Below are 21,282 nucleotides of genomic sequence, written 5' to 3'. Positions count from 1 at the left end.
TTGTCTTTTTACCAAAAATTAAAACGCTTTCTTTTTTCAGGCTTTAAAATACCAGCAACCTTCTAGATCCTCCTAGGGGCCAGACACTCGCCAACACATTCCCATGTATTTTTTTTTCCCTTTATAGTTTCACTTATGCTGTTATATTCTTCAGCAAGGAATGTACTTTCCCCTAGTTCCTCCTGGCCTTTTAAACGATGAGGTACATACATCCTTTCGAACAGCCGCCAGGGTTGAATTACTATTGAATAAGCAGCAATGAAATCTTTATCCAACTAATCAGTAGTTTCCCCAAACCACAAATAGCAACAGGAGGCGAGTCACACTAACTCAGCGAAGACCATTGCTAGAGGAAGAGACTGAATCACTTTTCTTTACATCCCTCTCTTGCAAAGTCTCCTCAGCTATTTTCTTGTGCAGCCTCGGGGAGGGCAGGTGGAGGGAAGGAAGGGCATGGCTCAGAATGTTAAAAGAAAAAAAAAAAACCTTGACATCACTGAAGTCACATGATTGGCGGGAACCAATGAAGATGGGCTGTGGAAAGGGGAACAGTTAAATTTGTAATTTGGGTTGTGTGAAAACTTCTTTGGGGCCTCATAAACAACCACAGAACCACAAGTTGGGTAGCCTGGCAGTGTCAGAAGTCTGAGCCCAGCAGCAGTGGTCAGCTGGCAGGTCGAGTCACACTGACTGGAAACCACAGGGTTTCGTAGGGTGGTAAGCATCCTCAACCCGCAGCCCAGCCACCGCCGTGTGTGTGCGCTTTTTTTTTTTTTTTTAATCTTTGACAATTTGAATATTTGTTTTCGAAAAGGTACATTTTTTCAGACGGCTTGGGGCGTCCCAGAGGAGTCGAGGTTTTTAAAAAAAGAGAGAGAGAGATGTCAAGAGTGATGGCAAGGGGGTGAAGTTCAAACAATGACCCCTTCTTGGTTTTTGCTCCCAAGGTGAAAGAAATCATTTCGTCGCCCGCCTTAAGAAGAGTGTGCACTTGGAGGAGGAAGCGATGGCTTCAGACAGCATATTTGAGTCATTTCCTTCATACCCTCAGTGCTTCGTGAGAGGTGAGTACACGCTGGTCTTTGCAGATCTCCTTTTGCACAGCTCTGTAGAATGAAATGGCAGCTCGTTTCACCCCGGGTGCCGGTCTCCCCTGTGGATCCCCCGTCGGTTTGGTGGGAGGAACGGAGGTGTATGATTACAAGGCTATTGGATTACTTATTCATCGAGTGGCAGCTTTTCAGAAATGTTTTGATAAATACTTGGCTAAGCTGTTGAAGTGTTGAGTCGGGTGCGTGAGAACTTTGTCAAGTGCAAGGAAGTTGTGCCGCTCCGTTTCAAGTCCTGGAGATTATAGAGCGTGCCCTCGGGGCTCCAGGGTTTAGTTTGTCGTCCCTTGCCTGGAATGACTGTGTCTGCATGGTCCCTGACTCTGCACGCTGTGCGGCCCAGACTCCAGCCTGCCCGAGGTGCAGCAGGCACATGTGTAGGGCTGGCAAGGAGGACAGGGACCACGGGGACCCGGAGGCAGGGGTGCTCTGCCCATACGTGCAGGACTTCAGGGGCAGAGTGGCAACTCGGTTGTCTCCAAGAGGCAGAGAGCCCAGGAGCTGGACAGACAGCTCCTTTAGACTTCAGGCTGAAATCATCAGGTCGGGACAGTGTCGTGTTCCACTGTAGCCCCAATGGAAAGAGGCAACCGGCATCTTTCAAGAGAGAAAGCCAGCAAGCCATTGCGTCCAGAAGCCTGTCTCACAAAGTGGAACGAAGACGCTGCCTTAGTCCAGCCTTCTTGGGGCTCTCTGCTGAAGTCGTGAGATTGCACACACACTGAAATGAACAGCTAGTGCAGAAAACCTGTCTGCGTTTTTTGTCACCAGCTTCTTGGCATGTGTAAAGCCGAGTCGAACTGTGACTTTGTGTGTGTGTGTGTGGGAGGGGGTATGTGTGTTTTGTGTATCTTTGATGGGAAAAGAGAGTTGTGCTTAAACAAACACAATAATAACCTAAGAATGCGGTGCAGGCATCGTGGTGTGTCAGGGCACGCACTTTGACCAGTACCCGCTAAGCGTGGTTCCGTGGTTTGGCAGAAGTGGGATGGAGTGAGAAGGGATGGGGGGATAATTAATTTTCTGGCTGCAAACTTCCCGCGTACACCCAAATAGTATCTGTGACTCATTATTTATTCATACAGCCAAGTGAGCAGGACAATGTTGATGGCTTGTCAGCCACTTGGTCACAACAAACGCGATTGTCGGTGCCACAGAGCTTCTGTATTTCCGGGTCTCTGAAATTTAAAAGCTTGACAAAGATGTGGGTGGCGGTGATGGTGGGGGGAGAGATTTAGAGAGAGGGGAAGAAAGCAAGGCATTTACCGATTCAAAGCTTCAAATTAAAGGGTTTTCAAGAGCTGCTTTACTGGCAGCCGAGGAAATTTTAGTGAAGCTGAATCATGTGGAAGTGGGTGACTCACAGCCCTGGGCTCATCCAGCAGAGACATGGGCTCGGGGGAAAAGCTGCAAACTGCTCCCTCTCTGCATTTCCTCCAGGCGGCTAACAAGCCAAGGAAGCAATATTTGTAGAATAACAGAAAAATACCTTCCTGCCTTTCCTCAGCTTTCCACACCCCCCCTCCAAACACGTATTGTTTCCAATTTTATCAGCGCAGGGTGGCAGATTCAGGAAATTTTAAAACCTACTGGGCAATAGATTGGATTTCAGTGTGTGGTGTTGGCCTTCGAAGCTGTCCTTCCTGGCCAAACAGCACAGAGAGGGGCGTGACGGCCTTCACGGACGCCAGCCCCCGGCAGAGCCAGGGCCCTGTGGGCAGCCCCTGAACTGCCGCAATGTGGGAACAGCGGGCACTGAGCTGGCAAGGCTGCAGTCTGAGGAGGACCTCAGACTCACACCGAGACACAGAAGGGCTCATCTGAAAAGGTCTTTCCACTCCTTGCTCTTGGCCCCTGGCATTCAGGGCCTTTCAAACGCTCTAACTCAATAAAATGTAACGCTGAGATTTAATTCCAGAGGACCAAGGTGAGCTCTTGGCAATTTGCCCTTTAACTTTATCAAAAGCCATCAGTCAACAGAAGGATTAAAAGTGTCCAGGTGGGCTGCCCACACCACTCACATGAGCTGGAGAGGTGGCCCATTGTCCTTTCTTTCAGTCCCCTTTGGACATTGCCTTGGAGTCCGATGCTAGAAGAATCACCCAACTCCCAACACATTGTTCTCCATGATTCCAGCTCCTGGTGACATAAGCTCGCGTTAACCTTGCCCAAACTGGTCATTCTCCACCACCTTTCACTCACAGCCTGTGTTTTCTTCCCAAAAGTAACTCTGAGGTGGAAGGAGAAATAGCAGGCTTTGTTCTTCCTCAGATGTCGCTTTTCTCAGCCCAGGCAATTCTCACAGAAGGAAACCCATCACTCATTTTTAACACAATGCCCATGGGGAAATTGGGGAAGGGGGTGGAAATGAGGGGTGACACGAAGTAAATCCTTGTTCCCTTCATCAAGAGAGGCAGGCGCGGTCTGAAAGACTGGTCCATGGAGTGAATGTGGTCTACCACTGAGAATGTGGCTCTTTTTTCTAGCACACCGCACCAGGTTCTCATTTAATTTGCATAGGTAGGAAGAGATCAGGTTACTGCAATTCCCTGGAATTATAGCACCTGGTTATAGCAGCACCAGATTCGTGCAGAACCCAACCATTGGCTCTCCTAGCAGGGTGCAAATGTGTCTGTAGAAAGAGCTGGTGTAGGTGTGAAGAGGGAAAGCCTCAGCGCACACATATTTTTGCAAAATGCCTCAGGTAGCTTCCTTCTTAGAAGTGGCTTAGTGGTCTATGCAAAGCCTAAAAGCCAATGCCTCTGGGTTCCTAGAACCACAGGTAAAAATCTCTGCCAGGCTGGCTGGCTGTTTATCTTCTCAGCCGCCAAGTTCACCCTGTAAGAAGAGTCTTTCAAGGGAACTGCAGAATCAAGGCTGAACATATGAAGTATGCTTGTCTCTGAGCATCTGTTTGCCACTCTTTCCAGAAGAATCTTTATTAGAACACTTCTGGCTCAACTGAAGATGTAAGCTCTTGGGAAGCCGTTGGGGTATTCCCTGGGCATCAGGCACCATACATCTCTTAGCCAACCTGACTCCCCTAGACCCACGAAGAAGCAGTGGAAAGAGGAGTCCTGGGGCCTCTCCTAGATACTGAAGACTCAGACCTGGGGTCCTCCTGGGTGAGATGGAGTTTTGCATGCTGAAACTGCCCACGCATTGTGAAACTGAGGGGGCAAAACATGTGTTAAAAATATGTCTACATTCATAATCGCACCCTTTGTCACTTAGTCTCTTTGCATGCTAAGAAACTTTTGGAAACGACAGAGCAGTTTTAAAATGTGCATGATTTAAAAGCACAGAAAGATATCCCCCCCAAGATGCTGTCCCTTGGCTGTTTCTTCTAGCGACACTGTGGCTGTATTTCAGAACCGGCCTGAGCTGGGCCTTCCCCATGGGGGTGGGGTATGGGGAGCCGGGGGAGGGGGGGCGGCAAGGCCCCACACCTGCTCACACAGCACGCACAGGAGTGAGCCGCAGCCAGCAGCAGAAGCATCTTCAGAAAGAGCAGCTGGCCCAGATCTAAACGGCAAGAAACCCTTTAGAGCTTTTGGAAGCAAATTAGTAATCGGGAGATTCCTCTGTTCTCTTGAAATAGATCTGAAATGTCAGATGTGCTCAGAAAAGATGGCACCTTTAACTGAGAAAGCAAGGCTGGGGCTGATGCTTGGACAGAGGCACGACTGGTTGTCAGGCTAGAGGAGTGGGCCCAGAGCTCTCCAACAGCCTAGAAAAAGGTGGGCGCTGGAGCTCTGGCTGCAGGCAGTGAGCTGACAGCCCAGCAAGGGCCTTTTCTTCTTTTTCCATTTTTCTCGCTTTTGTCAGGTTGCGTAAAGCAGTTTCTCTCTTGAGCCTCAGTTTCCCCCATCTGTGAAATGAGGATGGTGGCAGTATCTGCTGTTAAGGCAGCTCTGTCTATATGGAATAAATTAGCCTGTGCCAATTTCTTGGTGCAGACCTCAGCCATAAAGAGGGAGCAGTGACTATTAGCCATGGCAACCAATGTTCCGTGACCTAAGGTGGGGTCAACCACTGTCCACTCTGGGAGAGGCGTGGTCACAATGCACACCAGGGAGGCTTTGTGGAGAAAGTGACATGGGCCATGGGGGAGAAGAAGGTGGGGACGAAGAGAAGAGGGGAGGCCCACGGAGGCAGAGAGTACTGCCTGGATGAAGCCGTGGCTGCAGGAATCCCCACGGGGTGTGAGTGGCGGTCAGGAAATCAACCCACCTGTTGGCTTCGTAGACATCCTATCATCCTTTGTCTGCCTGTAAGTACTCAAAAAGAGGACGGAAAAAGAGCAAGGGCCCTTTCAGAACTTGGCTTGACATATTCAACTCTGAAATATGGAGGCTTCTTGGGGCACGTCATAACATAAATCTTTAGGTGAAACGTATGAGGATTGGCAGAGTCATTGGTCCCTGTTGAGAGCGCTGATGGAGCTTTACCTTCTTGAAGATTCTGAAGGAAAGAGCCATTTTGCCTGCTGAACCATGGGCAGGCTCTCCAGGGCTCTGAGAGACTGCAATCTTCCTGACTTCTTGGTGGCACTCCTGATCGAGTGCTGTAACTATGTCACCAAAGCCCAGAAACCAAAGCAGCTATGGCTTCCTTCCTTTTGGGGTGGGTGGGTGGGGGTCACACAGGAAACTTGAGTGAATTGTTAGTTTCTCAGGTAACTTCCTAGTGACCCAGATGAGTCAATAAATGTCTCAGTGTCTCATTAGAGTTCTTCTGCAAAAGAGGGTCAGAACGTCCTCTACAAGTTTGTCTCAGAATTACTGAGTGCCTGTTCAAAAACTCTGAAGGCCTCAGAGAGAGGGACCATAAAACAGATCACAAATCTTCATTTCACAATATGAAGCAAATGTTTGTTGTTGTTTTTTTTTAATGTTCATTTCCTGAGAGGAACAAGTTATCCTACCACTTCACACATGCAAGAAGTCAGTTTCCCACAGTATCCCGGGTTGGTTGCTTTTCCAACTACTGTTCTTCAGATAGCTCTTTGGAAGCTGTCCCGCCCTCTCTCTCTCTTTCTCCCTTCTCCCTTCTCTTTCTTCCTCTTTCCCCACTTATTTTTCTGATGACATGGAATAATGCCAGAGAAGGAAAAGAAGGCGTTAGATGGAGAACAGAACAATATACCCAAAAGAAAACCAAACTGATGCATTTTATTCCAATGCTCAGCCTTGTCAGGGAGGATCAGGTCAGGCTGGCTAGCACGGCTGGCCATTGGACTGTCTGGTGTGGCAGGTGGTTCTGGAGTAGGCCACCCAGGGCTGGGATCGGGGGATGTGGGATGCTTCTGTTTCGGTTCCACCCCGCCGAGCCTGGCCCTGCATGGCAGATCTATCCAAGCAGGAAGGAGATGTGAGGCCTCAAACCCTCCTCCTGGCAGGGCTTAGTCTTCTTCATCAGGAAGGGAAGCCCTTTGCTGCAAACTTCCGCTTACATATCTCGTGGGCCAGACCTCCGGCTGGCAAGAGCCAAGGAAAATGGCTCTTGTAACTTTCCAGCCTGTAAGAGAGGAGCAAAGCAGTGGAGAAGGGCTGGGAAGGAGCGAGCTCCGTTGGGCATCAGCCCCACCTGACAACAAAGACTGTGCCCAGCAGAGCACAGCCGGTTCTATCTGGCCCAGAGATGTGTTTTCTAAATCAGTAGTGTTTTCTATATCAGCAGAGAAACCCAACAGCTCTTCCTCCAATTCTTGTTGGAAGTTGAGGATGGACATGGGTGTGTGTGTGAATATTTATTCTCGATTTATTGAAAGCCAAACAGACAAGAAGTAGAATGGGGCAGGACAAAGAGCTGGTTCAATGGGAGTCAAGGTCAAACCCATTTTCAATGTTAGATACAGAATCGCACTTGTTAAATCGCAATGTTAAATCCAGATCTCACCGTTAGAAGGAGCAGATGACAAAGAGACAGCCCTGTGTTTACAGGAATGCTCCTTGCCTAAGAGCCATGGAGCAAATTGGCCCTGAGATTAACGTATCTATCAAGGAGCTGGAAAGCGTTTCCCTTTTTCTCTTCCTCAATCATTTGAATTCTCCATGGGCCCAACCCCCTAAAGGATTTTTTTTTTCCTTTTTCTTAATAGAATTCTTTTCTACAGAATTTTTTGGGTAAAACTTTCTTTTAAATTGTCCTCTATTTAAATTTACCAAAAGATAGTTATCTTTGGCAGAAATGGGACAAATAGATAATATATGAGATATTATTCCTTCCTTGGGTTTCCTCAAGTCACAGGTGATTTTTGCTTTTGTAATTACTGGCTCAATTCACCCCGTCCTAAGTCTGGATGAAAATCCTCTCTCCCTACAAGCCAATGACCGGTATGAAAAAAATAAAGTTTAAAAACAAAGCTTGTATTCCCTTTTTCCCCTGAAATAAGAGCTAATATAAATTTTTCATTTTTTGCTGCAAGAGCAGTGTTCATTTAGACAATGGTTGATTTTGTATACAACACTGCCCTCCCATCCGCTAATCTCTATGTGTCTATTTTTGAATAGGTCTCTTTTTAAACAGTGAGTTCCCCCAGGTATTTTAGGAGCCCCAGTGTCAAAGATCACCACAAATAGAATCTCAGCTTGCTGGATGGGCTTGATCAATTGCTCTCCTGATTTCAAGACGATGTTCCTCTGGGTAAAAGTGCAGTCCCTGGTAAATTAATCTTAAGTCAAGGAACCAACGCATCAAATCCCGAAAGCTTGTCTATTGAGAAAGGGAAAGATTCAGGTTTAACATTTTGCAAAGCTTTGGTTTACCTTCTTTGCCAGCTGCCCAACTTCTACTTCTGGTCCTTTAGATGCCCACTAATGCCCTCTACCACTATGACTCCTAAAAAAGAAACTTTTGTTGCTCTCTGATAGAAAATGAAATTTTGTGAGCAATAGGTCAACCATAACCTGGTAGCAACAAACAAAGCGAGCCTATTTTCACCTTGTCATGTGGGGTCGATTGGGTTTGATCAGCACCTAACTTCTTCTGGAAATGTACGGGGTTTTGATTTTTTTTTTTTCATTATTAGTAAATCCTAAAGAAATTTCTAGAAAGGGTTGCCAGGAAGAAGTGTTAAGAAGAGTCAACAAAAGTAAGTTAAAACACTGAAAGCATCTCCTGCTGGTCCGTGGTCACATTCCATTCTGGTGTACATTTTTTAAGGGAGACTTAAAATGTTGTCAGTCTTTCTCATGGCTCAGTTCCTTTTCTTATGAAAAAAATAAAGTGTATATTTTGCTACCATCTCAACCTGAGCAAAAGAGAATACACATTCACTAAAAGACCTTGGTTTGGATGCACATTTTTCCAGGAGCACTTTTGATGTCAACCACAGTTAGCTAAACTTTATTACCCAGCTTCTGTTCACACTTTGAACTATCTGCATCAGGCCTTCATGCCATACCTTCTGCAGGCTGCAACTGAGCAGCATCACGCATGAGGCTGACAGTTACACCTGAACTTGGCATTCACCCACTTTGAAAGTATATAAATTTATAAAAGGTGAAACCACATATATGTCTAAAACCCAGGCAAGGGTGTGGAGGCATTATAAGAAAGGGAAAAAAAAGGTATATCCTTGAGGACTTTTCTCTTATTTCTGCCCTTTTGACTGCTGGCATATTTAGCATGATGGGAATGGGTAAAAATGAAATTATGTAAGTGTTAAAAGGTATGAACAGAAACAACAGAAACTGCAATTTTATTATTACTGAATCCACTCTTTATAATGATCAGAATGGAGATTATTCCAAAACTCCTGGAAGAGAGGTGCAATGTTAGAACCCCAAATGAATATTAGGACTGCAAAAGGATGGGGTCATAGGAAGAAGCACAAATGCCACCAGTGGAGATGCTATTCAACTGTCAGTCATCCCACCTCCCTATTTCCTACTGAAAAATAATAAAGCTATCCTATCCCTCCCATAAGCTTCCCTCTAGGTTTTGTTCAAAACTAAGAAATAACTGTGTCCCATAGGCGGATGAATCTGCTGGAAAAAAATGAATGCACTTTATCAGCCTCCCTAGACTGGCACTGTCTTATACTATAGATCAGAAGTTGTAGACTTAGATGTCTGTGTTTTATATATATAGTTTTATAGAACAGTTCTATGTAATTTTGGTGGGCATCTGAAACCATGTGATCAGAATACATATATGTAGAAGTTTAAACTTCTGCAAAAGGAAAGTCCTAGAATTTTAGGCTGGAAGTGATCGTAGACATCTATCTACTTTAGGGCATGGAGCAATTGACATGTCCAACACCCCACAAGTGATCAGTCTCTGACTCAGAACCAGAAACAGGGTCTGCTCAGCTCCTGTCCATCAGAGGTTGGTGGAGAGCCTAGATAATCAGGAGGGCCTTCTCCTTACCCGTCAATTATTCTTTTATTGGCTGGACAAGAAAGTCCGTTATAGGATCAATCCCTTCACTATGTCAAAACACTAAGTAGACCAACATACACGGGTCCCCACGCCCCTAAGAACTTCCTTAGGCTAGTGATGGGAATGAAGAGCCTGCCCTGCCCTGGTGCTCTTGGAATTTGGGATGTTCTGTCTATGCATCAGCCCAGCTCTGCCTTTGCCATGCACCCACCATAGGCCCACACCCCCCTTGGCAACTTCATGGTTAATGGGTTAGGTCTGATGAGAGAACAGGAAATGGGCCACCCATGCCAAGTGGGCAAAGAGAGCCTCAGCCTAGGCTGCCGAACTCCAGGACTGGCTGGAACCCTCTGGAAAGTGGGAGAAGGCTGTCTTCATGCCAAATGTGAGCCCAGGCTATGATTCTGATATATGTTTCATGGTATTCATCATTCAAACCCAGAAACAGCCTCTCAGCAAAATAAGTGCCTCTCTCTCTTTCTTTCTCTCTGTCTCTCACACAGACCAGCATTCAGAACTCAGATTCCTGAGCAAAGCCTTTGAGACTTCTTCCCATAATAATGCACTGCTAAAATGCAGTGATTTCCAAACTCTTTTGTTCATGCCACATAGTCAGAATTGCTTAGTCTACCTCAATGACCTATTCATAGCTATTTATTTATAAATTATATACCTGCCCTACTGTACTGATATAATACAATTATAGTGTGTGCATTATAAAACACATCCCCAAAATGGAAATTAGAAGGATATTTAAAAAAATAGGAGTTGAAATTCTGACCTATTTCCTGCCCCGCCATGGCCTCACCAATTGGAATGAGAAAGACCCCAGATGCCCACAAATGCCCCATCTCTGTTAACCAGGACTCAGCTTCAACCTGCAGGTCTCTATTCCTTCTTCTGGAGGCTTCTATCCATCTTAATGTGTCACTGTCCCAGGAAGGAATGGCTATCTTCAATGACTTTGATAGGAGTGGGTAGTGGGAGCAGAGCACCCATGGGCTTTGGAGTCTGGTGGCTGATTTCTACCCCGTCACCAGCTTTCAGCACTTGTGTGAGCTCCAGCCATTTATCCAACCTCTCAGAGCCCCAAATGTTGCACTGTAAAGTGGGCTGGCCCCTACTTGGCATGGTTATCAAGCGGATTGGAGCTAATACATACGAAGCAAAAGGACACAGCCAGGAAGTCGATAAGCAAAAGGTAACTCTTAAGTGTGTATAAAACGGGAGGCTGGGGCAGGAAAGCCACCTCGGGTAACCTCAGAAGGTGGTCCTGCAGCCAGTGCAGGAGCTGGGCGTGGATGAAGATGAGAGTACATCTCTCTCGCCAGGCAGCAGTGCGGGATCATCTCAGCACTGCTTAGCAGAGAGGGTGGGACTTATGCATATCAAGAGGAATCGCCATAACAGCCAAGACTGATTCCCAGCACCAGGCCTGGCATGTGTGTGTGTGTATGTGTGTTGCCTCTTGAAATCCTTTGCACAACCTGTGAGAAGGTGCTTTCAAAATTATTCCTCTTTTACTGAGGGAAGCAAGGCCTGCAGTGGTCACGGGAACCAGTCGAGGCTGCTAAACAGGGAGCCAGGCCCAGGCGGAGACGCTGTCCCTGAGGAGCCCCCTCTGCCTGGAAGGAGGCAGCGGTGTTCTGACGCCTTCTGTTTGCTGTGTGGAGGGGCTGAGCCCTGAGGAGTAGGCGGCCCTTACCCAGCCCTGGAGGCATCCAGCGGCTCTAGGTCGCCATGCTTGGTGCCGAAGTCCCCCTAAGTCCCGCACCCACCGGTGTCATCCCCGGGGCCCCTCCCGGCAGCGCTGCACCCCGAGGAGGACATACGGGGGCAAGGAGCAGACCACGAGAGTGGCTCCTAGAACCCAGAATCCAGACTTGACCATGCAACGCACTCCCCTGGAGGGCTAATTTCCAGCACAGACTGCTGGCCCCCAGCTCCAGAGGTTCCGAGTTATTCAGTAGGGCAGAGACCCAAAATTCACATTTCTAACAGGCTCCCAGGGTGACGGTGAGCTGCTGATGGGGTGGGGGAGAGCAGAGTTAAACTTTTCTTCCCAACCTCCAGACCCATCAGGGTTGGGACCATGGGGGGCAGAACTTAAGGAGGCGCTCAGTCTCGGGGTCGTGCCAGGCTGGCCCTGCACTTGCAGAACCCTGAGAGGCAGCGCCTCCTTAAATCATGCTCTCTGCACCTCCTTGCCCAGTCCTGGTCCAGCCCTGGACCCTTGTAAACACGGAATGACCCACCTGGCATTGAGGAGCTCACACTCCAGCCCCTCACCCTGCCTGTCTCTCAGGAAGTCAGGGAGATATGGGTGCCATCACCCAGCCTGGGTGTCAGTCCTGTGCTCAAAACAAAAATTCTACGCAGAAGGGCTTGATTCTGCTGTGACAGCAGGAAGCGCAAACAGGGTCCTCCAGGCCCCTAGATGCCAGTTGCGTGGCCAGAAGAGAGAGTGTGAGAAAGGCAGACAGACAGACAGACACCCGCTTACTCATGGACCTTTGAGTAAGGCAGGTGTGTATTTCTGCAGAAAATGTTTGTAATTTCAGAAGCCCAAGCCACCGATCCTCTGATGTCATTTCAAATCCATCTTTCGAGAAGTTGAGTTTTAGGTTTTTTTGTTTCTTGTTTCCTTTAACCTTAATTGAATCAAAGGCATTCATTGCTCATCTGATTATTCTACAACCAGTCCCCACAGAGTCACAGAAAGTTCCTTCCCTTTCTCCTCGGGCTCCACCCACATGGCAAAGGAGGCTGTAATCAATCACCTCTTCCCCCCACCCACCACCCCAAAGGCAGCTCACAGCCAGAGAGGCTCCTGCACATGCAATGCAGGGAGCCTGGCCAGCCTCTAATTGGTGCTGTGCGAACATCTTAATGGGGGCAAATTAAAAGGTGCTCAAGCTAATTATTCTCAGCAATAAAAAATAATAATAAAATAACAGAGTGCCTTTGGAAGGGCGATACTTGTGTCACCTCAAAGGAGCTTCTTTTCTTATACAGTGTGCAGCTGTCAAGGAGATAAAAATTCCACAATGGAAACTGGAGATTATATTTTGAGCATCCTTGTGACTTAAAAGATGCCCTTTTCAGGCTTGTCTGGAGGGAGTTCCACATAGCCTGGGTAACCCCAGCCCCGCTTCTCTCCCTGGGCCTCTGTCTTCCCCCAGTGGTGTCCACTGTCAACTTCATCCAAGACTGGCTCTTCCCCACCCAGGCCAACGTGGCCACAGCAGCCACCCTCTGAGGCTGAGGTTTCCCTCCCTTTTGTGGGACAGGCTTCACTTCAACCACATCAGTTTAGGGTCAAACACATTATTCGACCAGAAGTAGTTGGAGTTGGTCCAAATAGCGCCATCTCTCTATTGCACTTTTCAATAAAGACCGTGCACCTGAAGGAAGGAGGAGAGGTGAGCCTGGCTGCATCTACTGTCAGGGTCGGGTACCAGGACCTCAACAAGAAGGTGACCCCAAATGAGGGAGGGAGGGAGCACCCCTCACACCCACTCAGGGACATCCTGCGTCACTCTGCACCATGTTGTGAAAGATTCTGGTTTGAACAGCCAAGTGATGCGATACTTACATTACATTGTTGCTTGTAAATAACAAGAAGAGCAGCTAACATTTGCCAAGTGCTTAGGCATTACCTCTATAATCTCTCTTAATCAAAACACATATGAAAATGAAAAAAAAAAAACACCTATAAAATAGACACAGTAGTTAATCTCCATTTGATGACATATATATACAGAAAAGGAAGCAGAGACAGGTTCAGAAACCAGCCCAAACCACACAGCTTGCAGGAGGGAGATTCCAGCTCAGAGTGTAGATCCACTGTGACTTACCCCCTCCTGTTCAGCCTCTCCTGTGACATAGTGCCGAGGGGTAGCTGTGTATGCAAGCTGTGGGTTTAAGAGCCTGTTCTCAAATGTCAATTCCACCTTTCCCTGCTGAGCTGCTTTGGCTGATGGCTTCACCCTTCTGTGCCTCCTTTTCCCCATCTGTACAATACAACAACAATAGTGCTGATCCATTGGATTGTTGTGAGGCCTGAATTAGAAATACATAGAATGCCAGCTCACACGCAGTAAAACCCTCATGACTTTTACCTGCCATAAAGGACCTCCCTCCCTCCCAGATTTGCCATTTTGATTTAAAACTGTTTTGCCTGATTTTCCTATTTTCCTCTTTCTCAACTATTGCATTCTAAAACATGAACCCTGATTGGGTGATTTTGGTGACTGTACATGGACACCTAAATTACCCCACCCCCCACCCCGCAGATCAGATTATTTTACTCCTTGCAGCAAAGGATTGATGTTTGGGATAAGGTAGAGAAGCCTTGCACTGGATCAGAAAACTGAGTCCAGGTCTCAGCTCTGGAGCCAAGACCCCTCAGCTCTACCATTCTGAGTGAAAGTTCCTGCGTAGCCTGAGAATTTGCTCTCACTTAACACTACAGCAAGGGTTCTCAACCTCGGTCCTACTGACACTTTGGGCTGGATATTTCTTTGGTGTAGGGGCTGCCCTGTGTGCATTGCTCCAGTTGACTTAGACAAACCTTAGGAACCAATGTACTGCTGCTGCTTCCTATGTATTTATAGGCCAAGGAGTTAAAAAGACATGATGATTTTGACCCCTCTCCAACATGTTTGCATCCCACACATCTATGTTAACTCCCACTCCTAGGCCAGTTCCCTATGCTCCACTGGGTTTCCAAAAGAGCTGAAAGCTCATGAGCAGGGGCCATTAAATTTGGATGGTCAACCAGATTCCCCATAGCTAAGCACAGAAAAGAAAATACTTCCATGACTCCAGCTGATCAGGACAGGATAGAAAAAATAGATACACTTTCTAGAGGAAGCCAGTCCTGTTAATTTGAATTTCAATAGTTCTTCAAGACATCCATGGGAGAATTCGGGACTCCTGAAAACAATAGCCCCAGGTTGTTTGGATTGATGCAAACAATGATTAAAATCCAGGAGAAAGAAATCATCCCATGAGAAGTGAGAAAGCATAATTGGAATGTCTAGCGTTATTGTAGAAGCACTATTAGGTAGCATTTGCCATCAGATGGGTTCTGCTCAAAGCACTTTGCAAATAGGAGCTCATGGAATCCTTGGCATCTACACAGCAGGGATAACTGGGCTCCTAATTTTACTGATGGGTACCTGGAGCACAGGATGGCCAAGTGGTATGACCAAGGTCATATATCTGGGAAGAAGCAAGGCTGGACCCAAACCTAGTGCAGCTTTGAAGCCTGGGTGCTTAATCACTAAACTATGCATATTCTCAAGAGATGGACTCTTAGGTAAGGTGTGACATGGGTACTTATGTCTTTTGGAGTAGATTCAAAAGTGAAGTTACTGTCTAATTATAGATTTCACGGGAAGTAGAACCAGGATTGGTGACAAAAGAGTCTTTAACTCACTTAAAACTGTACTTGAAGTATGCTGTGCTATAATTCTGAATTCTTCCAGCACCCAATTTTGAATAACTGATTTTCCTACCCTTTTCATAATGGGGCTTTGTCAGCATTTCTTTGATGAAGACTTTCTTCATTATATGAAATAATCATAAAGACCGGGTAATGATAGATTTCCAGGATCTACAGATCAGAGAAGGTTTAATCCAAAGTTTCAAAAATCCCAAAATATAGTCAGTTTCATTCTTCTACATGTTTTTTTCAAGTCCCCATTGGCTTCGTCTATGCTCCTTTGAATAATTCCCATTTCTCCCATAATTTCTGGCAGCAGGGTCATTAAAGCTTGCAGATATGGCTCTTGTTAGTTGAGGGAGGCCATCATGCAGGGTTGTGAATGCTGGGATGTGTGTTTGCATGGGTGCTGGCAAGCAGAAAGCAGGCTCCCCCAGTTCCCCATCATAGATGTGGACACACTCTGTGTTTGCTCTCCATAGCAGTGAGTTTACCAGAGTAAAATCTTCTAAATGCCCATTGGGAGGTTATGCAAAGTCCACATTCTAATTCTGGCTGTTGTTTATTCAGTTTGTTTATCTACTATAGCACTTACCAAAATGTGATGCAAGATATTCTGTTTATAAATGTATTCTTCCAGAGACTCTGACCTCTTTGAGACCTCTTTGAGATAACTGAGAACTGTCTCGGTTATCTCCATGCACAGCACCTGGCACAGTGTAGGTACTCAAGAAATGGATGGATGGATGGATGGATGGATGGATGGATGGATGGATGGAGCTCGATCCTCCATCAATCCTGTGCTTATTGTTGAGATATAGGCACCCCAATGGGTCTGAGCAGGATCAGTCACAGTGCCTCCCACCAATACACAAACACCGCAATAAGCAAGTGACTGGGACCTTGACCCAAAGTTGGTTCTCCATCATCTCCTGTGATCAGCTAAGGGTAGGAAAGAGTGTATGGAGATATTAGAGCAGGAAGAAGCAGGCAAGATGGGGCTGATTCTACTTTTGTCCAAAGGAAGCTGGGCTGGCAGTCCTGTGGGTATCACTTGTGGGGAGGCTGGGCAGGTATGTTAGGAGAAGATGTAAAAAAACATTGCACAGCAAGAGGCTTCTTCCTGTTCCTGAGTTGATTGGTTTCTGCTTTAAATTTAATACCTACTCAGAAAAATAAATGTGTATGACCAAGAGATTTCTTAATAAACTACACAGTCATAGGATTGATAATGCAGTCTGGTACATTTCCCATTAGGTTATCTAAAAGACCTCAATCAAAGAACAATAGAAAGGATGCCACGTGTTCCTCTTCTTTCTCCTCTAGAGGAATTTTTGGTGGGGAAACATTCCTTGGTCTTCCCTTTCAAGAGCAGAAATGAGCAGAACAGAAGAGAATAAGAGTAGACCGATCATTACAATTCCAGTTAACTGGTCTGTAAGTTCTCTGTCTTGCCCACATTGGTAACTTCACCAGAAAATGAACAGGCACATGGACAGTCTCATTGGACATACAGCCCAAAGACCCCAGCACCCACTTTCTCCTAATCTCTCAATTTAGGGGAACACAGTCTTCAGTGAAATGTTTTACAGGTGGCATTGCATATGTATGTTTCCTTCCCATTCCCAAGGCTGCCAGCATCTGCTTAACAATTGTAGGAACTGGTGCTCCTAACTGATCTTGCTACTCCCTGAAAGCCAACCCCCCTCCATAGCTAAATCCCCTTCTGTCTGGTTTGGGGGTGACCCGGAATCACCCAGATCTGCCAACAGTATGTCTGAATCTAGAGGGCATACTGTACTGTGAATGTTAAGTCTCATTCTTTGTTCCATTCAGCAATGTTACTCTGGCCAAATAAATGCCTTCTAATCTTTGCAATATTCATGTATTTCCTTAAGATTTGATCTCCTGGTTCCCTTCCCATGGGCCTGCTTAGTCACTCTCCTGTGTCATTCATTTAGATCATGTGTATCGGAGACCTCTAACAGAGTAGTTCTTTCTCATTATTTTTCTTCTTCTCCACACTTGTTACTTCAGGATAATAGTTCTTAAGGAAGGGAGAGAGGGAGGAGGAAGAAAAGAATACTGGAAAGTAAGGGAATGATTATGACTCTAGGACACAATTGGCAATGTCTGGAGTCATTTTTGATTTTCATAACAGACTGGAGAGGGGAGGAGGATCCTACTGGAATCTGGTGTGTAGAGGCCAAGGATGTGGCTAAACACCCTACAAGGTACAGGACAGGCCCGCACAACAAAGAATCATCAGACTCAAATGTCAATGGGTCTGAGGTTGACAAATCACAACTTCTGCTATCATCAGGGATATGATTGTGGAGATGTGCTTCTGCTTTATATTCCATTCTTGATATTTTACTTTCTGGAAAATGCTCTCCCAACCCTGAGATTGGGAAAAACTTCAGAGCAGGGCAAAAGCACCTGTCAAGAGGTAAACAGATAATCTGAAATTTCTTAGAAATTCTGGTGGCAGCAGTCACTTAGGGACCCCCAAGACCTTCCATGATCCAGTAGCTATTGTGACCACCTTACTATTATAAAGGGGATCCTAATCCCTGTGTTATAGGGGGGAGGGAGCAAACTCTTTAAACAGATAATCTGAAAACTGTCATGAGGACTGAGTATCAGAGGAAAAGGAAGAAGACAGATAGAAGAGGAGAGAACCGAACATAAAGAGTCAGGGCTAGGGGCAGCCTTCAGAGGCACCAGATCAAGGCTGGAGAGAGGAGATTAGGAGTCCTGGGGAAGAACCAGGGAGCACCACAGAGCTGGAAAGGAGGTTGACCAGATGGTTGATAGAGACCTTAAGAGTGAGGTCAAGAATTGGAGGGCAGGAAGGGAGGACCAAGAGAAAAGGAGGACATGTGGTTAGGACTTTAGTGAAGGGGCATGGCACAAAAGCAAAGAATATCCTGCATCACCAGGAAGCTTTGTTCTGGGAAATACACCTGAGTTAAGGGCCAGGGAACCACAGGTTACAAGCATCTACTGTGTGCCGGGCTCTCTCAGGTAGTGCCCATACTCTATCCCATATACCCCCTACCCACCCAATGCCTTATAGTCAACACTGTTGTACCCACTCTATAAGTGAGGAAATTGAGACTCAGAAATTTAAATAACAAAAATGATAATTTTGAAACAAAGAAAAGTGAAGAAAGAAAACCAAGTTTGCATGGCCAATAGTCCTAGCTGGGTTAGGACTTAACGCTGAGGGTTGTTTATTGCTTTCCACAAAACCATGTCCAGCTAACTCATTAACATATTACCACTCTCTTAATATGCCTTGCTATATGTAATGACATGGACATCTCTTCTAACTTGAGCTTGGAGTTGGGAATTTGAGCTGACCACCCACCAGGGAAGAAGGAGGGAGGGAGGCTATCTGGGCCAGAAGGGACAGTGGGAGGGGCTAAAGCCCACAACGCCCATTGTTGGGAGATGAGAGTAAAGAGCAAGCATCCATTGTTTGGTTCATATATTTAATTATCAAGATTTCAAGTAGAATGTAAACTATATTTAACCAAAAAGGAATCCCTTCCCCAAATCATACAGCAGACAGATGGGCAGATGGGCTGGGGATCCACATTCTCTTTTTCCCACTTCCTCTGTGTATTTCATAACCATTTAACCAGATTCTCATGGCCTTCTCACCACCACCCCAATTTCCCTTTCCAGTTTCATCCGATCTTAGAGCCATAGAGAATGTGCCTCACTAATTACATTCTATAAAACATGCTAGTAATAGCCCATCAGTACACTTGCTCAATGGTTGATATGTGCCTAACACTGTGTTAGAAAGTGGCCCAGAATACAAGGTTACATGGCCTGACCTTGCCCTCAAGGGGCTTACGGTCTAGTTAGGGGGTCAAAGCCCAACCATGAGAAATACTCAGTGAATAAAATGAGAACGGAATAGCACAGCCCAATACAAGAGTAGTCATAGACCAGGAGAGTAACCGATTGCTAAATAAGGGGAATTGTCTGAGGAGCATGCAGAAGGAAGATGGAAGCCATTTGATACCTGACTGGGGAAGCCAGAGGAGATGAAGTAAATGAGGCAGCCGCCAGGTTGTTCACAGGCTGTCCAGAGGCCACTTCGGTTCACTGGTGAACTGCAAAATCAAGACCAGCTCCTTGAATGTGGCAGTAAAGCTAGACTTTAGCCTGCAAACCTGTGGGTCCTAAACTTAGCGTGACATACGAATCCCCTAGAGCATTTGTCAAAATGCAGATTCCCAGGACCCATCTCACGGACTTTGAGGAGATGGAGCCCAAGAATCTGCATTTTAACAAGTCTATAGTCTCAGCCTATACCTTGAGAAATACTCCATGACAGGAAGCCTTTGACCAGTTTTGAAATAAAGTCAACATGGAATCTTCATGAGCTTTTTGGGCTGAACAAAGCATAACAGAACCTATTTTTTCTACATCCAATGGCTAGCACCACCTCTTGCATAATCTACTCATTCTAGATGGCATGCTGACTCTTGGGATTTTTTTTTTTTCATGTGCTCTCCAATTCTCAGTCTATTCTCTCAGTTCTCAAATGATGCTTACTACTCATTAAATTTGGCTCAAAAATGTTTTTAGATTGCATGCCACAAGATGCTAAAGCTAGTGTGAGGTTACGTTGGGTCTAGAACACTCAAATGTGGGCTCTGAATTCTGTACCCTTACACAAACCCTTCTTGCTTCTGAAAAATGTGGCCTCACATGAATTCCAACCACGAGCTGCAAATGTTTCCATTGACAGGAGAAACCCTGGCTGGATTATTTTCTGTTTGTTTGTATTTATTTGCCACGGCCCATCCCTTCCCATCCCTTTGGTTCTTGGCTGTGAACCAAATCTAAACTCTTCTGAATCCCTGAGGTGTTCCCAATTGGGATTTTAAAAAATCACTTAACTGTTTCAAACTTTCCTTCCTTCGTGAACATAAAGGAATTTACTTTTCCATTAGCAGGGTGGCTCCACTAGCCTTAAACCTGAGCTGTGGGAATCAATATAGCTTGGTGTTAAATACTTGCACAACATCCATCAGGATTTACTCTCACGTGGAACCCTCAGCCAGTGGCAGGAGCATGTACAGAGTGTGGCAACAAGACGTTCATCTAGAACCACTGGACAGCAATCTCCTCAAGCCTTGTCAGGGGCCAGCAGCTGCTGCATCACTGCATCACCTGGGAAGTTGCTGGAAATGTAGAATCTCAGGCCCCAGCCCAGACGTGCTGAATCAGAGTCTGCATTTTAACAAGAGACCCAGGTGCTTCTCGTTCAAGTTCAAGGACCGGAGTCCTCAAGCTCCAGGTCAGCCCAGGTGGTTTGGCCTGTTTTCTGACTCGAACCCTCTTTGCCTCTGGATGCCAGCAGAGATGGGGCAGTGGGGTCAGTTTCGGGGAGGGGTGGGAGTTGATGGTTTATCCCCACCCACCCATCTGGCTCTTCTTGAGGCGCTCCCTGCTTCTGCACCTGCAGGCTGCAAGGTTTTCGCTTCTCTGGGAAGCCTCTTGAAACCGACCCCCGGGCCTTGCCTCTAGGGTGGGGCCGCACTACCTCTTTTCTCTCAACGAGCCTGGGATGCTGACAGCCTCAGATGGAGGCATCCTGTTTGTCGAAAAATAAACCGGCAGTTAAAGCAGGGTTGCGAGAGCGAGAAAACCACAGGCCTGCGCGCCGCTGATAACGCGCCGGCAGGCAGCTTTTGCAGAAGTTCCGTCTCTGCAGCGCGCGGCGCACCACGGCCCGCGCCACCGCCTCCTTTCCTGTCCTGGGCGCTCCCGGCCCCGCCGTTTCTGGCTGTTGATTTCTGCTTCGCTCTTTCAGTTACTTCACCCACTCTTTTTTCTAAAGGATCCCCTCGCTGCCTGGAGACCAGGGATGCACAACTCCCTCCCCACCGCCCTCCCCCCCGGAGAAATTTACGATGCCTCCTGAAAATGACAGAGTGGAGGAAAAGCTGAAGTCCCTTGCCCTTCTTAAGTCTGCAACGCTTTGACCCGGCTTAAAAAGAAAAAGAAACTGATCCAGATGAGACCTCTACTACCAAATTGTGGTGTGTAAGCCACCCCAAAGTCTGACATCCAATGTGTTGTGCTTCTTCCAGTAAATTGGGGCTGGCCAGATTCCATGCGGTGAATAACTAATTACCAGTCTTCCCCTTTTGGGGGGTATTAAGAGCTCTTTCCCCATTTGCCTGTTATCAGATAAGCAAGGGCGATGAGGACTCGGTGGGTAACCACAGGTACAACCACAATATTCACTGGAAACCAAACAACTTGCCTGTCCAGGCAAAGGGTGTAATTGAGAATTAACCTGAAAAT

At 46.6% G+C, this 21,282-nt stretch overlaps 1 protein-coding gene across 2 annotated transcripts in view; it reads left to right on the top strand.

Annotated features, from left to right (window-relative positions):
- Positions 1-444: 444 nt before the first annotated feature.
- Positions 445-21,282, top strand: part of RUNX1 (RUNX family transcription factor 1) — a 243,819-nt gene continuing 222,981 nt past the window's right edge. The window contains exons 1-2 of one of the 2 annotated variants that reach the window (XM_058296203.2): positions 445-717; positions 948-1,064. In XM_058296203.2, the coding sequence (XP_058152186.1) occupies positions 1,007-1,064 (58 nt within the window). In that variant the 5' untranslated portion in view covers positions 445-717; positions 948-1,006. Of the gene's footprint in view, positions 718-844; positions 1,065-21,282 lie in introns of those variants that run through there. The other variant, XM_058296204.2, reaches the window with a different exon arrangement.

Source organism: Dasypus novemcinctus, chromosome 4 (genome assembly GCF_030445035.2).
Source record: "Dasypus novemcinctus isolate mDasNov1 chromosome 4, mDasNov1.1.hap2, whole genome shotgun sequence".
NCBI lineage: Eukaryota > Metazoa > Chordata > Mammalia > Cingulata > Dasypodidae > Dasypus > Dasypus novemcinctus.
The sequence above is the reverse complement of the archived record's forward strand: the minus strand, read 5'-3'. Positions and strand labels throughout refer to the sequence as shown.